This window comes from Sphaerodactylus townsendi, linkage group LG05 (genome assembly GCF_021028975.2).
Source record: "Sphaerodactylus townsendi isolate TG3544 linkage group LG05, MPM_Stown_v2.3, whole genome shotgun sequence".
Classification (NCBI taxonomy): domain Eukaryota; kingdom Metazoa; phylum Chordata; class Lepidosauria; order Squamata; family Sphaerodactylidae; genus Sphaerodactylus; species Sphaerodactylus townsendi.
Window position 1 is genome coordinate 61,006,071 of NC_059429.1, and position 22,580 is coordinate 61,028,650.

The following is a 22,580-nucleotide window of genomic DNA, read 5'->3' on the forward strand; positions in this document are numbered from 1 at the left end:
TGGGGAAGACTCCTGTGAATAGCCTCAGGATTCAATGCCTGGTTGCGGCTATGAGTTTGGAGTCTAGAGGCCTCACTGGTTAAGAATAGGTCTAATTTAAAATCAGATTAATGCTGGATATCTCATAGATGTAAATTAATCCAATTTTATTCATCCACGCCCAGTTGAACACATTGTGACTGAAACTAGAGAAGAATCTGTGTCTGATTTACAAAAGGACATACACTTGAAGCAAATAACAAAATTTTAACAACTTAATAACAGGATTTTATTTGCTTCCAGTCTTTAAGATTCAAAAATGTGCAAAAATCAAAGACATCTGAATATTAAGACTGCTAACAAATCAGACCACAAAATTGTGATTTCCAAAATGAGAGCTGAACAGTTTCTTTGGAAATCCATGTAAGTTCTTCATCAGTAGCCTTCATCAGAGCCTTCATCAGAGCCCTTCGGGGATGGGGCGGTATAAAAGCCTCATAAAATAAAAAATAAAATAATAAAAATTTGTGATAACTATGACCCTGACCTCCATCAAAAGAAAAGAAGGGCGGAATCTTGCCTGCCATCATGTCATTGTGGGTGAGCTCCATGACTGGGTGGATGCTTGTCCTTGATATAAATGGAGTTGGCAGGACAGAACTTAGGACATGTTTCATACTCTGCCCATGCTTCCATGGTTGGTCATGTTGCTCATATAACATTGCCACTTGTTGGCACTTTTAATGAATTTTTGAATATCCTTGGCTGGGTCAGAAAGACCCAAGAAAAAACAATGCATTGACTCCGTATGCTCAGCATTCTGAAACAGAGTTTTAAAAGGCTGAGCATACGATACTATTAACAATGCAGTAGTAGTAACTAGTAATAATAAAACCACCATGCTTTAGAAACTCTCTTTGCTATGCTTTAAAAATACACCTGAGTCTTTAGATAATGGCTTGCTATGGCGCCTCCCACATTTTAAATCTACCATTATAAATTGTTAACAATGTCAATATGTACAAAGTGCATTTAATTCTACTTGGCAAGGCATACACTCGTATTGTGTAAATTAAATGTCCACCATCATTATTTCTGTTGGCTCTTAGATTTGAATTTTGGCTCCTAGATTTGAATTTTCATCCCCTCCCATCTGTAGCAATGGTTCATACACACTGTATGAGTAGTCAAGAACATCAGAGTTCATATTTCTTTTGCATGCTGAGGAAACCCAATTACTTGAAAAAATATTATTGACTCCCATCAAGATGTGGTATGTCTAATTTCTACTAATAGTCATGCACTGCCCACACTCCCAAGCATCAAGACATCAAATATATATCAACATTCTTCCACATTATAATTCTTCTAAAAATGTTGTGGGAAAATGTAACAGGTCTGTAGTTTTTGGGATGGATATTGCTTGTACTAAAATAAAGTTAGAATGTCGTGCATAGGTACATTAACTTTTCTTCAATCACCGTACTTATGGAAGTGAATTTTATTTTGAATCTTTGGAAGTCATAAAACATCTTATTTTACTAATATACATAAACATACATTTCACTGCTATTTTCCTTATATAACAGAAATCAGCAGCATTATTAAACAAACCTGAAACCCATGTACTCAGAAAAGCATTAAGCAGCTTAAATGGTTGGCTCATAATCCACTGTGAAGTTAGCCCATGAAAGCCCCAACAAGCTCTTAGACATTTCCATTCATTTTACTGGGACTTGCACACTGGACTTCTCACTGGATTGTACCCTTGATCATTTTCATATAGAACTTACTCGACATTGTCACCAGTTAACGGGTAGGTTTCAATGCAGCTTCTGCAGTACAACATGTGACATGTAGAGTGCAAATGACAAGAAGCAACTATAGGATCTCTCATTTGAGTGATAAGTGCAAAATACATAATCACACAAGCTCTACGTTATTTGTATCACAGATGTGTGAAAGGAAAGTTGCTTGCATTAAATGTAGAATAATTGTTATAACAGTTTCAATTATGGTTTGGATCCCATGACATTATTCCTTATGCACATTCCTCCAGCCACTGTAGTGCCTGCTTTTCCTGTCACTAGCACTGTGTAAGATCAAAGTTTTTCCAAAGAGCCGTTATACATACAAGAGTGCTAGCAGAAGAGGAAGCCCTCTGCAGTGGTCAGAGTATTGCAAGGGGACTAATGTCATAGAATCTAAGCATGTACAATCACAATGATGAGCAATTTTGGTAACTATTCTTAATTGTATAAAGTACCACATCTCTAAGTTTCACATATGTGTAATAACTTCAGCACATGTGCTTATTACACATATGTGTATTAACCTCAGCATACTTTGACAAATAAAATGCCTTTTGACTTAAAAAGTTCTTCATGGAATATTTTCCTTTGCTTTCCTTATAAATATCATTAGTAATGTCATTGAAGACTGAGTAAAAATCCTTTAAAATTCAGCTTTCTTTCAGGCACTATTCTGGAATACTTACAATGTATCCCAATAGCTTAATGCACTTTGTGATTAGCTAGTTCCAAACACAGGACAGAAAACAAATAAAGACAATACTCTTGACAAGACAACCACGTTTCCTTTGATTACTGCTTCCCCACCTCTGACCAATTTCACATGTAACATTTATTCAAGACAATCAAAATGAATGTTACTGTATTCTACTGAATCATACAGTAGATCAAGTAGACATTCCAGGCTTTGGACATGAATTGTTACTCTGATGATTAATTAGATACTGTACCACAAAACTGACTATGAGTTACCGGAACCACCAAATTCTCTTTACACTGTTGCTATTATTATAATTATCAATAACAATGACTAGCCCTATTCCAAACTAAGGTGCTTTCTGCAACCTCCACAGAGTTGAGCTTTAGATTCCACAAACTATCTTCCATCACCTGTCCAGCTCTCTGAGACATGTTTTCCATGAAGCTTATGTCAATCTACAAAAAGAAGCTGAGGGAGTCAGAGAACTTGAAACATGACCAATCCAAATTGTGGAGAGGCTGAAAACTGACTCATCATAATTACCAGCAACATGCAACCCCAGGAAGATTAGGCAAGCGGGTAGGCATTTCATCATTAGAACTTAATAAACAATTTCTCAAAGGAGAATTTGATATTTCATTGTTTGGAATGGTAGTAATTTAATTCAATTTTAATGTTTTTTTGGCATAGTTGAAAAGACGATTAGCATAAGCAAACCATGAGTGAAATAAAAATGTCACTCAGTATTTATTTCTGACCACTGGATGGGATCCAATAATGAGCTAAACTCCTTTTTGTGCAGGTGCAAATTCTAGCCTCAGTGATTATACCATTATCAGTAAAGCACAAACAACTTTGCAGAGAGGAAGAACATTCAAGGAAGCATTAGTGCAGAGAATGATTTCACAATTACTTTCAGTGACCAGACAAAATGAACCTCACAGGCAACAGGGTTGATGCGCACTATTTTTAGCGAGAGTTGGGTTTTCATCTTACTTGGAAAGGACTGTATACCATTTTATAGCAGCTCTATCAATGCTCAAAAATAATGGCATCCAACTAAGATTGCATTTGCAGCAAAGCTCATGACAACACAATTAGTGTTACAGTCCCTTTTTGGTGCTTCAGAATAGCTACAGCTTGCTCATGAGTCACGCCTTCCAGATATTCTCCATTAACAGCTAAAATTTGGTCACCACGCTTCAATCTGCCATCTTCTGCAGCTGCTCCCTGCAAACAACAAAAACATTACATCAGAGGACAAGAAATTTGATAGGTCTTAATTAAAAAGATACGTGCACGTGCATACACACACTCACACATCACACAGGCTACTTTGAACAATGATATTTCATTCGCATTATTAAAGCTTCCTGGAGTATGTGCAATGGGAACTGTTCCCCAGGCATCACTGAAGAAGGAGAAGGAAAACAGAGCTATTCTACTGTACCTGGTCTCACTGAATGAAAGAATCTTAGTGATGAATGGATCCACAGCCACGTCTTGGACCTTCATGCAGTCAAATGCTCCGCTGCTGTCCTAGTGCTTGCCCAGTTCTCTCCCCCCCCCCCCCCCCCCCCGCTCTTCCAATTCTCTGGTAGGTTTTAAAAACTTATTTTAAATCCCACTTGTGCCTCTTGCATCAGAATCTGTTAACCTCACGACCTTGATAAAAGAGCATTTTAGTGCCTCTAAAGATTACTAGTAGAACTTGCCTGTTGCATCTGCCATTTTGAGTCAGCATCTGCAGGCTCCCTGTGACACTGATTCAAAATGGCAGGTGCAATGGGCAAGTTGCACGAATATTCTTTAGAGACACTAAACTAAAATGCTCTTTTATCCAGGTAGCAAGCTTAATAGCACTTAGAATAAAGGTTCTGATGCAAGATGCATTTTTTAAAAAAGAATCAGGACTTCTTTAAACAGCGGAAAGAAGCGGCTGTCGTTTCTTGCTGTGCCACCATGACCGCTTTTCTATATCTTGCTGAGCCAAGGTATACCCACCTGTATGGAACAATGATCACTTTCCAAGGTTTGGCTAAATCATTTCACATTACCAGATTTTCTAAAATAAGCTGCCGAAAAGAGCTTTAACTCTCAAAGGCTCATACTGTGAAAATCTTGTTCATCTCTAAGGTGCTATTGGACTGGGATTCAACTGTTCTACTGCAGATAACACAGCTATCCTCTGAATCTAGAATAAGTGGCACTGTTAAAACCTAGGGAGGGATGACCTTACAGAAAAACTGTAAGGTTTAAAATGGTGATTTGATCTTAAAATATTGAAACTAATGCCCTCAGGTCAATGCTAAAATGCCAAGGACTGTGAAATTAAAAAAAACCCCAAACCCTTGTATCTGTGCAGCCTGCTTTACATGGTTGATTTGAGCAGAATATAACTATTAAAATACTGTATGAAATATCAATGATTGATAGTATGTGTCTTCAAAATATATTGGAAGGGACAGCAAGGAATATGGTTCCCAATCGTCAATCCCATTTTTTTTCAAAAACAAGATAAAAACTATAACTTTATGAAAGATGTACAAACTTGCCTCTTAAGGATGTAGTGGTCATTTAGTCAAGTGCCTTACAAACCCCTTTAATACAGCCAGTGTACCATTCTCCACCAGATTTCAGTACCCATGTTGAGGCATAAACTTGAAGTGCCATTTGCCAGTATGGTGCCATAGCTTGACCCGTTGTAAATATGCAAACAATGCAGTCAAAGAGGCCCAACTCTAGCACAGTCTACCACCCTCTTGCCTTTTAACACTCCCTCAGGTGATCCCATTACCTTCTTGAGGGTGGTACTGCCTACTTCAAGAACCACTGGTCAAAATGAAACTTCATCAGCAGAGAAGAGGAGCAGTGGAGGACAGCAGTGGGCCAGAAAGGGCTGAGGAGCTTGACAGAGGGCTTTTCTCAAAGCCACATCTTTTAAACAGTGTATTTTAAACAGGGGGTTTCTCTTTTTCCTCCCTTGTCCCTAGGGCTGCCGATTGGTGCAAGCCGCTGAAGGGTGGGGCCTTCACATCTTGTAAATCTTTTCAGTTAGTGCCGAAGGGTGGGAGCTTCTCACATTTTTAAATCCTTTCAGTTAGTCTCTGAACCAGCAGAGAAGAGGAGCAGTGGAGGACAGCAGTGGGCCAGAAAGGGGCTGAGGAGCTTCGGACAGATGAGGGCTTTTCTCAAAGCCACATCTTTTAAACAGTGTATCTTTTAAACAGGGGTTTCTTTTTTTCTCACTTGTCCTAGGGTTGCTGATTGGTGGAAGCTGCTGGAAGGGGTGGGGAGCTTCTCACATTTGTAAATCTTTTCTAAAGAAGTGCTGAAGGGTGGGGCCTCTCTACATTTTAAATCTTTTCTAGTTAGTCTCTCTATGGAACTAGCGTATGTTTTTTTCTTACTAAATAAAACATATATTTTAAGCGGGATAGTAGAAGGTATAGAAACCTTTTAAGAGGGAGGCACTAATTAAAATTAGCATTTGAATATCTTAAACAAAATTAGATATGAAAGCACAGGAAGCCAGTAGATGGATGGGCTTCCAGCAAGTTTTGCACTGAGTGTCGTGATGTATGACTATCTGCCACTTCAGGGCAGAAGAAGTCGTGGTGTGCCCTCGCTGTATCGAGTTCCTGGCACTCAAAGCGAACACAGCGCTTCAGCTTGAAACCGCTGTGGCAGACCTGGAGTAGCTTCGAGAGAGGCAGAGAGGGCAACAAAGCAGGAGGCTTTAGGGACCTATGTTGCGGGTCCCACTTCCAAGGTGACATCTCTTCCAGATGTCATGGAGAATGAAAGGTCTTGGGGACGGAGGGTGCCAGTTCGAGGTGGTGGAAGATGCTCCTTTAGATGGGACCCCTTCCATTAGCTGGTGGTCAGATATCCTCCTCGCGACTGAGGATTCCCTCGGGAGGTGGGGGGCTCCTTGCAGTGGGTGATTCGATCCTTAGGAATATAGAGAGTTGGGTCGTGACAGGCGGATGACCGCGATGGTGATCATTCGCCTGGTGCGAAGGGTTAAGCCATGGATGTCACGCCTAGCCTAGATAGGCTGTTAGACAGGGCTAGGGTGGAGTCAGCAGTTGTGAGTCCACATTGGTACCCAATGACATTGGGGAAATGTAGCCGGGAGGGTTCTGGAAGGCTTAAATTTAGGCTGCCAGGGAAAAGAGTTAAAATCCAGGACCCCCAAGGTGGCATTCTCCGGAATGCTACCTGTTCCACTGCCAAACACTTGGGAGAGCTTGTGCGCTGGAGATACAGGAGGTCTCAATGCGCGCGGGATGAGAAGGTGGTGTAAGGCAGAGGGTTTCAGCTTTGTCAGGAACTGTGGAACCTTTTGGGATAAGGCAGGCCTGTTACAAAGGGACAGTATTTCATCTTAACCAAAGAGGAACCAGGCTGCTGGCATTAACGCTAAAAAAGGTGGCAGAACAGCTTTTAAACTGATCCCTTGGGGAAAGCCGCATTAGGAGCTGGAGGTGACTTCGGGTTCGAATACAGGAGTCCATGGGGATGGGTGACACAGAGAGAGGGTTTTCTAAATCAACCACATACAAGCCTGGCAGGAGCATAGCAATGTGATAAGTGATAAGAAGTGTCTACAAAAAGGCTAGAGGGCAAACACACATAAACTTGCAGGTTAAGGACAGAGACAGAGTATACAAGCGTCTTCTATGCCCCAATAGTAGGAAGCATTACGACCTAAAATGGGGAGAGCTTGAGCACAGAGTTTTGAAGGAGGGACATTGATATAGTGGGCATCACAGAGACATGGTGGAATGGAGAGAACCAGTGGGATGTTGTTATCCCAGGTTACAGAGCTCCTTACAGGAAGGAATAGGACAGGGCGATTGGGGTGGGGTGGCTCTCTTACATCAAAGAGAGCATAGTGTCACATAAAATAGACAATGGGGGGAGCTGATTCCTCTACAGAAGCACTGTGGATATTATCAATACCAGGGTGAAGCAAAAGTTTAACATTAGAATAATATATTATCGCCCCCCGACCAAAGTGCACAAAGAGGATTCTGAGATGGAAAAAGAAATTAGAGAGGCCAACAAAAGCAAAATAATACCAGCGGGTAATGTGGGCGATTTTTAACTATCCCCACATAAACTGGAAAAATGCATGCTCAGGTCATAGTAAGGAGAGAACATTCCCTGGATAAGGTAAATGACTGTGGTTTTAGGAGCAGATGGTTTGTAGAACCAACCAGGGAGATGATCCCCAGATCTAATTCTATGTGGGACCCAGGACCCTGAGTGCTGAGAGGAGTCCAGCGTTGTTATACCGATAGGGAACAGCCACCACAATGCTGTCCAGATTCAGTATCTCTGCATGCGAGAACAAGTGACAACTACTAATGTAGTTACATTTGCCTTCAGAAAGGGAAATTTCTCAAAGATGATAGGGGGGCCATATGCGCGAGGAAGCTGAAAGGAAAAATCAAAGATAGTCAAAAATGTCCGTGCTTGGAGGTTATTTAAAACACAGTCTTAAAAGCTCAGCTGAAATGCAATGTTCCGTAGAGTTAGGAAAGGCAGCCTAGTCCAAAAGAAAGCCAAATTATGGCTAATAAGGGAGGTTGAGGTAATGTATTAGAAAAAAAGATGTTCTTTAGAAAAAATGGAAGTCCAACTTAACTGGATGGAGAAGAATACCAGAGAGAACACAAATGGTGGCAAAAGAGAAGCTGCTAGCTGTAAGGGAGGCAAAAAGGATTATGAGTAAACGATGGCTGCAGAACATCAAGATTCAGCAACAAACAGTTCTTCGGTACACATCAAAAGCAGGAAGCCAGCCAAGGGAAGCTGCATGGGTCCGCTAGACGCATGGAAGGAACAAAAGGTGTGCTAAAAGGTGACAGGGAGATTGCAGAGAAGCTGAATGAATTCTTTTGCATCTGTCTTCACTCCAAGAGGAGGTGAGGAAAATTCCCACACCTGAACCAAGTTTTAGGAGGTGAATCCGAGTGAACTAGCCGGGTTAGTGGTAGACAAGGAAGAAGTTCCCAAGCAGCCATTGGATAAACTAAATGCTACTCAAATCCCCTGGCCCAGATTGCATCTTCATCCAAGAGTTCTTAAAAAAAGAGCTCAAGCATGCAGAAATTGCTGATGTTCCTCTACATTAATATGCAACTTATCCCTGAAAATCAGGCTCCATCCCTGAAGACTGAAGAGATATGGCCAATGTCACACCAATCTTTAAGAAAGGGTCTAGGGGGGACCTGAAATTACAGGCCAGTCAGTTTGACATCTGTTCCTAGGTAAATTAGTAGAATCTATCATTAAAGATAAAATTATGCAAACATAGAGAAAAGCAAGCCCTGCTGAGAGGAAGAGTCAGCATGGCTTTTGTAGAGGAACAAGTCCTGTCTTACAAACTTACTAGAGTTCTTTTGAGGGTGTAAACAGACATGTGGATAAGGGGGGAACCAGTATACATTGTCTACTTGGATTTTAAAAGACTTTTGACAAGAAGTTCCTCACCAGGAGATCAAGTTGAGAAAACTCAGCAATGAAGGAATAAGAGGGAAGTCCTCCCTATGGATTAAAAACTGGTTGGAGGAACAGGAAACAAAGGGTGGGTATAAATGGGAAGTTCTCACAATGGAAGATGTAGGGAGTGGTGTCCCCATGGATCCGCTTTTGGGACCAGTGCTCTTTAACCGTCTTCATAAACACCTGGAAGTAGGGGTGGGTAGTGTGGTGGCCAAGATTTGCAGATGATACCTTAAGAACCATGTAAAGGGTGGTAAGAACCACAAAGGATTGCTAAGAGCCTGCCGACCTTGATAAATTAGGTGAGTGGGCTAAGAAATGGCAAATGCAAGTTCAATGTAGCCAAATGTAAGAGCGATGCACGAGGGCAAAAAAATCCAAAACTTCACATACCCACGCTTACAAGGGTCAGTGCTATCAGTCACAGACCAGGAAAGGGATTTAGAGCGCCTTTTAGCTGATAGTTCCGGAGATGTCCAACTCAATGCAGCTGGCAGCGGTGAAAAGGCAAACTCTATGCTGGGGATAATTAGGGAAAGGAATTGAGAATAAAACTGCAAAAGATTGTCATGCCCTTATATAAGAAAAATACGTCTAGTGCGACCGCGACTTGAGTACAGTTCAGCTGCCCTGGGTCGCCACATACTCAAAAAAAAGGATTAATGTAAGAGATAGAAAAAAAGTGCAGATGAAGGGCAATCTAGGGATGATTGAAGGTTGATTGGAGCACCTTCCTTATGAGGAGAGGTAAGGCTGCAGCGCTTGGGGACTCTTTTAGTTTGGAGAGGAGACGTCGGAGGGGGGATATGATTGAAGTCTATAAAATTATGCATGGGTAGAAAAATGTTGACAGAGAGAAATTTTTTCTCTCTCTTTCTCACAATAGCTACAGAACCAGAGGGCATTCATTGAAAATGCTGGGGAAGAATTAGGACTAATAAAGGAAACACTTCTTCCACAACGTGTGATTGGGTGTTTGGAATATGCTGCCACAGGAGGTGGTGATGGCCACTAACCTGGATAGCTTTAAAAAGGGCTTGGACAGATTTATGGAGGAGAAGTCAATCTATGGCTACCAATCTTGATCCTCCTTGATCTCAGATTGCTAATGCCTTAGCAGACCAGGTGCTCAGGAGCAGCAGCAGCAGAAGGCCATTGCTTTCACATCCTGCATGTGAGCTCCCAAAGGCACCTGGTGGGCCACTGCGAGTAGCAGAATGCTGGACTAGATGGACTCTGGTCTGATCCAGCAGGCTAGTTCTTATGTTCTTATGTTCTTATGGTCTATACCATGTGAAGAGTTTGGTGTGCTCTTGAGTCCTGCTTTGCTTTTTGAGAGGCAACATGGTGATGTTCCCAGGATTACTTTCTATCATTAACGTATGATTTGAAAGCTCTTTCACCTTCTTCACATTACTGATTTAGTCACACTGACCAACGATTCTGTAATTTCCAGATTAAACTACATGGGGCAATTCAGAGACTTCAACTAGAGCAAAATGTTGCTTGCTGCTTGTTCGCCATTGTCAGACATCAGATGCATATTACTTTGCAACAGTTGAATTGGTTGTCTGTTTATAACAGAGCTAATTTTGACTTTGAAAGCTCTTCATTGATTGGAACCCATATTTCTGAAAGATTGTCTTCCTACACAGATGCACCTGCCATCTTAACTTGGATTATACTTTTGGAAGGAGTGTTTGGCCTCCATTAAAGTACTAGCCTTTTTGGTAGTGGCATACATTCTATGGAGTGGATTACCAGAAGAGGCCCTTCTGTGGTAAGTCTTCCTCTTCCTGTGAGCCTTTGGCTGTAACCATATTTTTTGGTCAGGCCTCTGTACTACTTTTATTTTTCTCACTCTTAATAAGCTTGTTCATTTACTGATTTGGGGGCAAGCAATTTTATTTTCTTATATTTGTATCTTAAGTATTTTGTGAGTTGTTTGATATTATATTTTTTTGTTTTATTTTCCTGGTGTTATTGATGTTTTTATATTTGTTTCTTCATTTAAATTGAAACACCAATAGACATATGATACATACTTATGTTTATCTTAAAATTACCTTTGCAAAAATGGTCTTGACATAAATGGGGAGGTCTCCATGGGGGCTTCCGTAGCCTCCTACAATACTAAATCCCAATCCATCTGAGCCTTTCTCCAACACAATTATTTTAGGCTGAGGTGCTCTGAAAAACATAGCAAATGCCTCTTAGAACAGTGCTTTTTAATAACTGGGAAAGCAGCCTAATTGGTGATGTGGGATTTTAATAAATTTGCCCACTTTCTTCTGGCGAGGCTCCTCGGTCTGCATCAGCTGTTAAGAGTCAAAATCAGCAGGTGAAACTTGTTCCATTACTAAATCTCCATGGCTGGAAAAGTTGCACATGCACACATTTTGTGACTTTTAATAGCTGGAAAGCTCTGCCATTTAAAATGAGGCTGATAGTAGCAAGGGACACATGAATGAGGTTATTTCCTTGGACCATTTAGTTAAAATAAATTATTTCCTGACAGAAATCTCCAGTGTGATACTCCTTGTAAGATTCTGTTCAATTTATTCTAGGTATGAGCTAATTTGTAGGAGCAGTTGACTAGTGTTGAGATGGCTTAATATGTAGATGTACCTGAAAGTCAAGGTACAGTCTGAAACACCTTCATGGCTCTTCTGGATCTGTGTTCTTACCAGAGGCCTATAGGGACACAGGATCACCCATGACCTTGAGTGCACACCTTTCTGTCACTGGGGGGGGGGGGGTGCCAGGCGACCCTCCACATGACCCAGCCACACACCACCAAGCCCTGCCCCCCCTGCAGGGAGGTCGAGGGTGGAACTCGGCAGCAGGCGGCATCAGTGCCCGCCACTGCTGAGCCCCGCCCTAGCCTCTGTGCAGACCAACTTTTGCCCTTCCCAGGCCCTGGGGATGGCAGGAGCTGGCATGCAGAGAGGCAGGGGGCAGGGCCTGGTCTGAGCTGAGCCCCCGAGCTCCACTCCTGAGCATGGGGGGAGGGCGGGAGCAGGGGGCACCCGGAGGTGTTGCCCCTGGGCACCATTTCCCCTCGATATGCTTCTGGTTCTTACCATTCAAAACAAAAGTACGTGGAACTTATTGCTAAAGCAAGTAATATTACCAATCATTGCTTAAACAGAGGTGTGAGGTTTCCTACAGGCCACATGCAAAAGAGGAGTGCCAGTGTTTGTTTGACAAGGAAAGTGTTAACACTTGGGTAGCAGTGGTTGTATAGCTCTATGCCTGATTCTCAGCATCAGTACACATGGAAGACTAGTAAGCTGCTGATCCTGAAGCTTAGATGTGTATGTAATTCATGGGAAACCAACAATGGAGATGTGATGTAGCTTTCAAAAATAACAATATAAAAACAGGAAACCATTTGATTTAAAAAATTGGTATTGTTTTTGGACCAGGGTGGGAAAGCTCTAAGTCCAAATCCTTGCCTAGTCTTCAAGTTCACTGCGTGACTGTGGGTCATTCACACAATCTGTTTGTCCAACAAAATATTATTGAAAGAAAAATACAAAGGAATGGAGAGCCATATATACCACCCAAGGTTTCTGGTAGATAGACACCCCAAAGAGAAATTGTATCCCAGTTATAGAAGTGTCCCTTCATTGACAGAAGTGGGAGCTGATTTTCAATAACACTCTGACTTCAACCCACCCCACCTCCCCCATCCTGTTTGTGAGGGTTCCTTGATACCCAGGAGCAGCATAGGGGATAAGGCTGCCAACTGTGACTTGGGAAATTCACAGATACCTGGAGACATTTTTCAGGAGGGCAGAGTTTGGGGAAGGAGCTCAACAGATATATGATACCACAGAATCCATCCTCCAGTCCTGCCATTGCCTCCAAAGGAACTAATATCTTTAGTCTGCAAAACAATTGTAATGGCATGAGAATTCCAGGTCCCATCTGGAGGCTGGAACTCTCTTGAAGGGAAGGCTCATGGGGTTCAGCATGATAGGGGTAATGAAAAAGCCCCATTTGTGTTATTCAGGCAATAATTTTAATTCCAGTGACCAAGTTTTACTGAATGTCTAATATATATTTTTATAAATTAAAGGAGGAAAAGATTTAAAATTATTCCAAACAGCACGTAACTTAAAGTTTTCTTAGAAAAAAATGCTGTAAGCCATTCCTCATTAAATTTCTCTAAGGACAGATCATCTGGAATTGTAGTTGTCATAACTCATCTCAAGTGAAAAAACAGACAGGAGCATAATCAAAATGACAACACATCAGGGGAGAAAACTCTGGGGGAAGGGTTGTCAGAAATCAATCAAAAGAGCAGTAACAAAAATATTCTAGCAGTCTAGGAGATTCACACTTGCATATTTTTGTGTTATTAGCAGTTGAAAGCAAAAATATTTGCATTATCCATCAAGGGACAGGACATGGGCATTCTGACAAATGCTGTAAGTTGTGGCAACAAGGGAAAATTAAGAGTACATATCAGACCCAAATTCATTAAACAACAAGTCTTGGATGTACCTCAAAAGTCACCTAGCCAGCTTTGAACACAGAGGCAGGATGTTCTGCATCCAGTTTCCAAAGGGCAGAGCTATATACATCAGTACAAACAAAAGCAAAACTGTGCACTGTATGCGATATATGAAAATTAGAAAATTTGTATATAGTTGCTTAGTTGTATAATTTATTCTGTTAGAAAGGAGAAGAAGTAAGGCATGGACTTGGTAGCATTGCTTGACCTCTAGAAAACCTATGGATTTTCTCCTTGCTAAGACTTTAGAAAGTAACACCCACACTTCATCCCCCAACAAGGTTAAGAAATCTATTTTTAAAAGGGACTCTGTATTTATAAAATCCTGAAATATATGGTCCTTAGGCTGAATTTTTGAATAAATGAAACAGAGAATAAAAGATTACTCAGGTAACTGTGTGATACAGGTGAAGTACAAAAGAAAGATGCATTGTGCTACAGATAAAAGACAACATTCCTAAGTGGCTCAGCCAAATGGGAAGACACTCCAGTGTATTTTCACACAGTCTAACCTGGGAGAAAAAACAATCTGCCCCAAATATGCCAATCAATCAAATTATTTATCCTACTAAAGTGTGAAAAGCTATACAGAGCATTAAACCAATCTACCTATTTCATCTCCTGTGACATATATCTCTATTATTTCAGATTACATGGGGAAGAACCAGAATTTTGCCACCCCATTTTTCCAAAATATTTCCCTGATCTTAGCAAACCACTAACAAATCATTACCGCCATACCATATGCCACAAACATATGCCATCAGATGGAACCAAGTGTAAACCTGTCAAATTATCTACATGCAAACCTTGACAGCAATTAATGGGATTCAAAATTTCACAGTTGGCATAATGGTAGAAACTCAAAATTTCTATATTCTAGCCCTGACAAATTTATTTGTTTGTTATTATTTAAGACATTTGTATCTTGTATTCTCAGTTTTGACTCTGTAGGCAGCTACCAACCATCAAATATAGAAACAGTTAAAAGACGAGTATCAACATAGAGCATAGAGCCGCAGAAAGGACAAGCCTTGAAAAGACAGCTGCACAAAACTTAGAAATCCACAATCTCTTGGTACAGAAACCAAAGGATGAAACATAATGTATGCTCAAACACCAAAGAGGAAGCCACAGAATCACATTATAAATCCAACTACTATTGACTGAAAGCATTTTAATTCTTTGGAGCACTAATTTGCCTCTTGAAGAATACCCAGAGCATTAAGAATGCATGCATACTTACTCTAGATCTTCAGGATGATGTTTGGTAGGTGGGCCCAGGTTAGCGCCAGAGGTCATGCTCTCCAGCTGGCTGGCTATGGCACTGATGTTGGTGTCAGCTACAACCTACAGGTAAGTGCGAAAGAGAAAAAAAGTTTGCCAGGATACTAGCAAGCAGGACATTTTGAATTCTTAACAAACCAAATTTCCCCATTTATAAGTTGCCTTCTTAACAGAGAAGGCCAGTGAATGATGGGTGTGCAATAAAGCTATGTTTTTAACAATATTTGCTTAGTTTAAAGCTCAGCAGATATAGCTCTTACTAGTAGAAGGATGAAATATTTCTAAAAGCAGAGCAAAATGAACCATTAGATCAGGGGTGTACCCACAGAAAATGTATCCAGGGAAAGCACTGAAATTGCACTCCCCTAAATCTGACAGGTCTTCCCCATCTTGGTAACCAGCTTTCCAGTGGCCAGGTTTACCCAATGCTTTCAGCTGCAGATAGACCAGTTGGCTTACCCTTAGTTGAAAGCAATGGGCAGACCTGATCATTGGAGGCCAGGTCTACCAGTTCTTCTTAACAGTGGATAGATCAGCTCTCTAAGGTGGAGGCTGGAGGAGGTGTAGTGTGGAGGAGGAGGCACAGCAGCTTCCTACTTTGCAACAGGATGGCCAGGCCGCCCCCAGACAAGTGACACCTGGGGCACACACCCTGGCTTGCCCCATCCCAGAGGCATTAATCTAACCAGAAGGTTAGATTAATGCATTCTCACTTCCTTTTTTCTAGACTTGCATGGCAAGACATTTATCAGCATCCCGCACACTTCAAAGATAATGCAATTAAGGGACAAAGCTTTGCAGATGCTGTTTATGGAAAAGAAGGAGAAGCAACCCGAAACAGGACTTGCCACCAAAGAGAAAATATGGAATTTGATCCTATGCAACATGAGTGGAGCAATACTGTATAAACAATTATTCTTCCTTCTCCTACTTCAGTGGTCTGAGTTCCCTACCAATTATATAACAATTGAAACTGAAGTCCCATGAACATCATAGAGGACAAAGTGGGGAGCTGAAGGGAGAAGAACTTGGTGAAAATTCCCTTCTGTCTGCAAGCAGGAATGGAAAAGCAGTTTAAGACCCAAGTGTGATATTCCACATTAAATGAAAAATACGTGGACTCAAATGCATTCTAAAAGTATATCTTGGTAACACCTTTCAATATGTAGAAATCTATGCATCTCTTTTTTTACTTCATTTCTTTTCTAATTCGCTATTAACCAATTCTTATGTGAAGCGTAGGAAAAGTAGTCCAAACCTTTGGTTAGCAATGGATGACATTTAAATTAGTAGTAATTGATGCAGATGTTTAAACATAGTTTTATGTTTTAATTTTAAACCCTGTTTTTGTTGTTCTATATTTGTCCTCACCCCTTTTTTTGCATTACAGTTTCAAGTTATAGATGCCAAATTTATGAGTGAACCAGATCACCTGCAATTTTTTTTTTGCCAGTGATCTGGTTTACACACATATTTTTCAAGCTCAGTCTTTTCTTCTTCATCTTCACTTCTTTGTTCCTGATATGGAAAGCAATTATTTTTGGTTCTGCTTGATTGACTTCCCTGATTAAGTCAGTCAACTGGAATTACAAGTTGCTCTATTAAAAATCTACATCTTCATCCAAAAATAAGAGCTCTTGCAACATGTTATATTTCCATTGGAAAAGACACAGAGGAGAATAAATAGAAAAATGAAAAAATACAATTATGATAAGCTCACTGCAGATTTATTGTGCAAATGGCTTAAATTTAACTAATTCTTTGAAACAATGGGGGATGGGGCACCCCTTTTGGGAGTCCCCAACTTTGGACCCCCTGAACCAAACCTCACCAAACCTGGGTAGCATCATCAGGAGAGTCTCCCAAACAATCCCTGAAATTTTGGTGCTGCTAGCCTAAAAACCGTGCCCCCTGCAGGCCAAAAACCAAAAAACACTAAAAATACAAAAAAGACACAAATGGAGGGTGGAGCTTCGGACATGCATTGGGAGGGTTTGAATACGAGAACACTCCCCCCCTTACCTATGTCTTTGGCTGGCGGTGTCAGAGGGAGAGTGCAGGGATGCTGGTACAGCATCCAGCATGGCATCCCACTGCTGGGGAGGGCTGTGGCAGCCACATGACAGCAGATTCAGCCCCCCTCAGATGGGCCTGTAATTAGCATAAGGCACCGATATCAAAGTTCTCTAAATAAACTATATGTGGTAGTTTATATGTTTGTTCCAACAGTGATATTGTATATTTCTGAAAAGGCAAAAAGACTTAATGGAAACAATACTGTATTTCTCAGAAAGATTGAACAATTGTTCATGTTTATTGTTTTTTAAAAATATAATTGGCAGCAAGACATACTTATATTTACCTATCAGTAGTTGGCAATAAGACTGCATTAAAATTCAACAACCTTGCAAAAAGACGCTTCTTATAATTACTCCAGCTGACAATAGATTAAATTAAACAATGGCAACCAAATAGCCAGGAGGCCTGTGTTCTCCTGGGATCCAAATATCCCATTTGCAAACAACATTTACAAACTCCTTTGCCATCCTTCCCAGGACATATCAACCATAAGCCTTTCCACACCACTGGATACAATTATCTGACCTTTCCTAGCCAGTTACCAGGAGGGGGTTTAACTGATAATAGAATTCTTTAATGATGTGCCACTCATGATTATCACATTGATAGCATGAGCACTTTCTATTGTTTGAATTCAAAGCCACTGTTGAGGAAATGAAGTGTACAGTCACTTAAAAAGAGAAAGCAAAAAAGAAATAGTCATTTCCTGCTCAACATTCCCTATTTTTCTGCTATCATATTTAGCATTGATACAGCTGTCTAATTATGACAACTTCTTTCAAAGGAAAATTTCACTGAGAATATTTGACATCTGAAAGTGGAATTAAGAAATTTCCAATTAATTACAATGTGGAAAAAAACCCACAACATTTATTTTTCGAAGTCTATTGCAGGAGGAGCAGCAGCCTTATAAACAAGAACATTTAACAGTATGCTTCTCAGGAGCCATTCATATAATAAGCAAGAGTTTTGGCACCTTGCATGCCATGCTATTAACACTCACTTTCTTGTGATTCCAATGTATTACTCCCTGTGTTCTGTTTTGGGAACATATATGTATGACAGAGCATCTTTGACAGAAAGCAAGCAATGAAAAGGTCACATTGAATTAGTTTCAATGTTATTGGTTAGTAATTGACCAAACAACTGACAATGCCATTTATCAGAGTCATCTGTTTCACTCTATGGCTATTCGGCCCCCACACCAGTTCACATGATACAGCCTCCACAACAAGATTAGCGGCTTCCAGCTCCAAAGTACTCATGTCTAGCATGTTGTGAATATATTATAAGGAGAGGTTCCACATAAATACATGCAGCTGGGACTCTTTTAACATCCTATTCAGAGCTTGCTACCTTTAGGTAACCATATTAGTCTGTAGCAGACACTGCTTCTCAGGAAGTGAGTTCTGGATTCACAAATGTTCATATGGGAATGAATTTTGTGTGTCTTTAAGGTTCCACTGGAGGGAAGGCAGAATGGTATAACACAACCTTGGCAGACCTTGGAAGCTAAGCATGGTTGGTACTTGGATGGGAGACCACCAAGGAAGATTCTGCAGAGGAAGACAATAGCAAAGCATTTTTGCTTCTCACTTACTTTGAAAGCCCCTCGCTGAGATTGTTGTAAGTCAGCTGTGACTTGCCGACACTCTATTGGAGTCTTATTTTATTATGCTACCATACATGACACTGTGAAGGATTTACATTTTCAAACTAATAGGGATAAACCATGTCTGCTGAAGCTTTGCTCTGCTTCAGAGTCAGCTGTCTGTAAATGGTAGTTTTCAGGGGATGTTCTGAGCCATCACATGACAACATTTGTGTGCTCTGTATATTCTTCCAAATCAGGATCTGCAGGTATTGCAAATCAGTTGTGCGACTACTTGCATCACTTGCCCAGAAAAGGTAAAGTACCATCCTAATCTGAATCCATTCAAAGATCTTGCCAGCTAAAGACCATACATTTTTCTATCTGGCTGAAGATAATAGCCCTGGTCAAGGACTGCAAATTTCAGCAGCTGCCCTCCTTTTGAGTGAATCCCAACTTTTGTCTTAAATATCTTAGTTTCCAGATTATCAAGCTTTGGTGCAGTTTTCCCCAGCCTCTGCTTTAAATGTGACACAAGATGCTGGTTGGACCAGGGAGTTAAGAAAAGCTTTTAAAACTTACTCCTTGTTGGATGCTTTTGCAGAAAAATGGCTTATGAATCAGCTGTATAAATTATGGGATTAGTTAATTAAGCAGAATTTTTTGAGAGGGAGGGAGTCTTCAGACTGGCAGGATGGGAAACCTTTTTTCCCAACTGCTCTGCACTGTTTGAGGGGTTGGTGCTTTCATAATAATTAAGCTTGGCCTTGAATTAGTATAGCTGCTAGGTGTAGCAGGAATAGAGTGGGCTGTAGTATATAGGCAGGGTTAATCGGTGAGCACCCTGAGATATCTAAGGATGACAGAGGTGTTCCCATAACTGGTTTGCATAGGTGGGTGGGTTGAGGATGGGAAATTCACGTCACTGAGCAGCATTTACTAAGCAGTATCTATGGTCACCAGGCTACCTACTATTTGGCTCGCCCAAGTGGCATCAAACAGAATGCAGAATTTTTCCATCATGCTTCTGGTTCTGTGTCATGGGGTCACTGAAGACATGAGAGCCCCCCTCCCCCTGAGATCTTAATAAGGCACTACAAGGCCTGCCGGTTTGCCAGGACTCTTGAAGGGGTTTGAATGGCAGACAGATTTTAAGGGGGGAAGGATTTGGGGCTTGCTATTTTATCTTTGGTTTTAGATGGAGTTGGTGGAAATATTACTGTACGTCAACCAAGAGTATTCTTATAAACAAACAAATAAGCAAGCCCCTTGTTGCTTGGGCAGCATGTGTGGGTGGGGAAGAGATAAGGCTTAACACTTCTAAGCACCATTTTATGTGCAGGCCAATACTGGCTAGCTTTCAATCCAGGGTGGTTTCCTCAAAAATACTATGATAGGCTATTAGCAGTTACAGTAAAAATCAGGACAGCGGTAGGTGAGTGTAGATCACTCATTAACAAATCCTTGTTTACTGTATGATTTTGCCTTGGGCTGTTATTGTAGGTGTGCATATAATAATCCAGTCTATACTAATTCAGCTCCTGTTGGGTCTTCCTGATCTCCTTCACTGAGCTTAACGGCATTTAAAAGTGTGATCTCTGCTCATTCTTTTTAGGTATACTGATCAGGGTTTTGGGGGGATAAATAACGAAAAATAAAATACACACAGAACAGAGACTATCTTAGGCAATAATACATTTTCCTATATATAATTAACACAACTATTCAGTTTTAATAGAAACTGCAGTTTGGTTGATAACCAGTCCTGTGCAGGTGGAAATTGCAACTCAACATGCTGATTCTTTTGCCCTCTCTTTTGAAGAACAAGGAAGTTAGCATGATGGACAGCTCATTCAGAACTATGCTGTACAAGAAAGGGAATAATTTTCAATTCCTACCATTTTGAGAGGTTTAAATAAAAAAAAACCTGACAAAGTTTAATCATATATGATTTTTCATGTGTTGCAACAAGTCATTTCCTCCCTCCATCCTCTTGTTTATTTTATGTAATCATGTTTATAGTCTATATGAGCAAGAATAAAGAACTCTTCAGCAAATAATTTCTTGCTTTCATCCTGCTGTGCTGTGATGTCTTCTGCCAGTGATGCTCAATCTTTTTTTTTTAACACACCATTTATCTATCCTTGTGCAGCTGCATGTTCGATTTATCATCATACCTGCAGGATAATGCTCCCAAAAGCATTCTTCAGTAGATTAACTGCATCAGCATGAGACAGCCCATCCAAAGGCTGCCCGTTAATACTGACAATCCGATCTCCAACCTTTAAAAAAAAAAGCAACAAAGGCAACAGAAAATTACTAGCATTAAAGGAAATTAGAGGAGTGCTTAACAGTGCTTGCAAGTTTGGTGATGCACATTCACGTTTCTCAGTGATAGTACGACAATAGAGATCTGCTGTATTAATAAGCATTGTTCATAGTGAGACTTCATAGGGAGAGCCAGCATGGTGTAGTGGTTAAGAGTGGCAGACTCTAATCTGGAGAACCAGGTTTGATTCCCCGCTCCTCTACATGAGCAGTAGCCTGTAATCTAGAGAACCAGGTTTAATTCCCTGCTCCTGCCCATGCAGCCTGCTGGGTGACCATGCACTAATCACAGGTCTCTGAGAACTCTCTTAGCCCCATCTACTTCACAAGGGAAGGCAATTGTAAACTGCTTTGAGACTTACTAAAATAGGAAAAAATGGGGTATAAAAAACAACTGTTCTTTTTCTTAAAGTATTCATTGTAGAACTATAGGTGGGAGTACCCAGACATTTTTTTGCTAATGGAAGTATCTTCTGACAACAGAACATACTGGTAGGACACAAGCCACATTCACTTGACCATTGCATGCATAAAATTTTGAATGTCTTGATTTGTCCTTAACTTGCCAAATATTTGGATAAACTGACATTATATGTCAGGAGAGCTGCCATTATCTTTCAGGCTCTCTTCTCTATTTACAGATTATAGAACACAGGTTTATGGCCCTGATTCCAGTCATAAAGTAGCTACTATGCTTTGGTTATTTTTATGCAGTCAGTCACAAAGCTGATACCTACAGGCATATCAAAAGACAAAATAAGATCAATAGACAAAATATGATCAAAAGACAAAATAAGAATGGAACTGGCCTTCACGCTTGGAAATGCAAGTGACTATCAGGATTTCTTCATCAAGATATAATCCATGCAACAGCAAGAAATCCTCTTTGACAAGAATATAAGGAGCAGCAGCAAAATACATATATTTAAAGGGAAGGTGTCACTCACCTTGAGCTTGTGTGTACGTGCTGCTACTCCGCTGGCTTGAATCATGGCAATAAAGATTGGAATGTTTCCCAATGGGCTCCCTTTACCACCAGCTATACTGATGCCAAGAGCATCATTTGGCCCCTTAATAGAAAAATGATTGTTACAACAGTTCAGAATATATGTATTTATCCATATTTATTTAACACTGCAATTCTTATGAAGCATTCTTAACAAAGGAAGCATGGGCTATGATGTAAAATCTCCAATTCATGTGCTTGATTAAAGGAAACAATGCCTCACAAAAAACCTTGCATGCAAAACATTACCATTTATGGAAGCAAAAACCCACACAATACTTCTTGGTGCTTGAGGCTTGGGTTGGTCCGGTGCTTAGGTTGTTCAACTATAAACAGTAACCCTGTAGTGACAGTCCCCTACACATAGTATTCCCAACATGTATATATGTAAAGCTGAGAAAAGATGATTGCAGAGTTGTATCTAATTAGTGATGTTTGCTTTGTAGAAAGATCAGGTTTTACATAGTTTAGACCAATCATATACACTCAAAGCAGTAAATAGAACTTCTGACCTGAATATACAGATACTAATATATGCAATACTAAATACTAACAAAGCAGAAAATAGCTTTTGCATGAGAGAAGAGGTAAATATTTTGAAAAGCTTACCCTTGTAATCTCCACAGTTCTTAGACCCATATCTGCTCCAACTAATAAAGAAAAACAATTAAAGATTGTAATTAAGAGATAACACTGCCAGGAGATTAGGGCCTCTCCAGGTTATCCTTCCAAAATTATCATTGAACAAAAAACTTGGTCAT

At 40.5% G+C, this 22,580-nt stretch overlaps 1 protein-coding gene across 8 annotated transcripts in view; it reads right to left on the reverse strand.

The window, feature by feature from the left end:
• Positions 1-1,465: 1,465 nt before the first annotated feature.
• Positions 1,466-22,580, reverse strand: part of PATJ (PATJ crumbs cell polarity complex component) — a 211,710-nt gene continuing 190,595 nt past the window's right edge. For 7 of the 8 annotated variants that reach the window (XM_048496111.1, XM_048496109.1, XM_048496108.1 and 4 more), the window contains 6 exons: positions 22,429-22,469; positions 21,761-21,883; positions 20,663-20,767; positions 14,775-14,878; positions 11,073-11,196; positions 1,466-3,720 (listed from right to left, as the gene is read on the reverse strand). In XM_048496111.1, coding sequence (XP_048352068.1) covers positions 3,574-3,720; positions 11,073-11,196; positions 14,775-14,878; positions 20,663-20,767; positions 21,761-21,883; positions 22,429-22,469 — 644 coding nt within the window. In that variant the 3' untranslated portion in view covers positions 1,466-3,573. The remainder of the gene's footprint in view (positions 3,721-11,072; positions 11,197-14,774; positions 14,879-20,662; positions 20,768-21,760; positions 21,884-22,428; positions 22,470-22,580) is intronic. The other variant, XM_048496112.1, reaches the window with a different exon arrangement.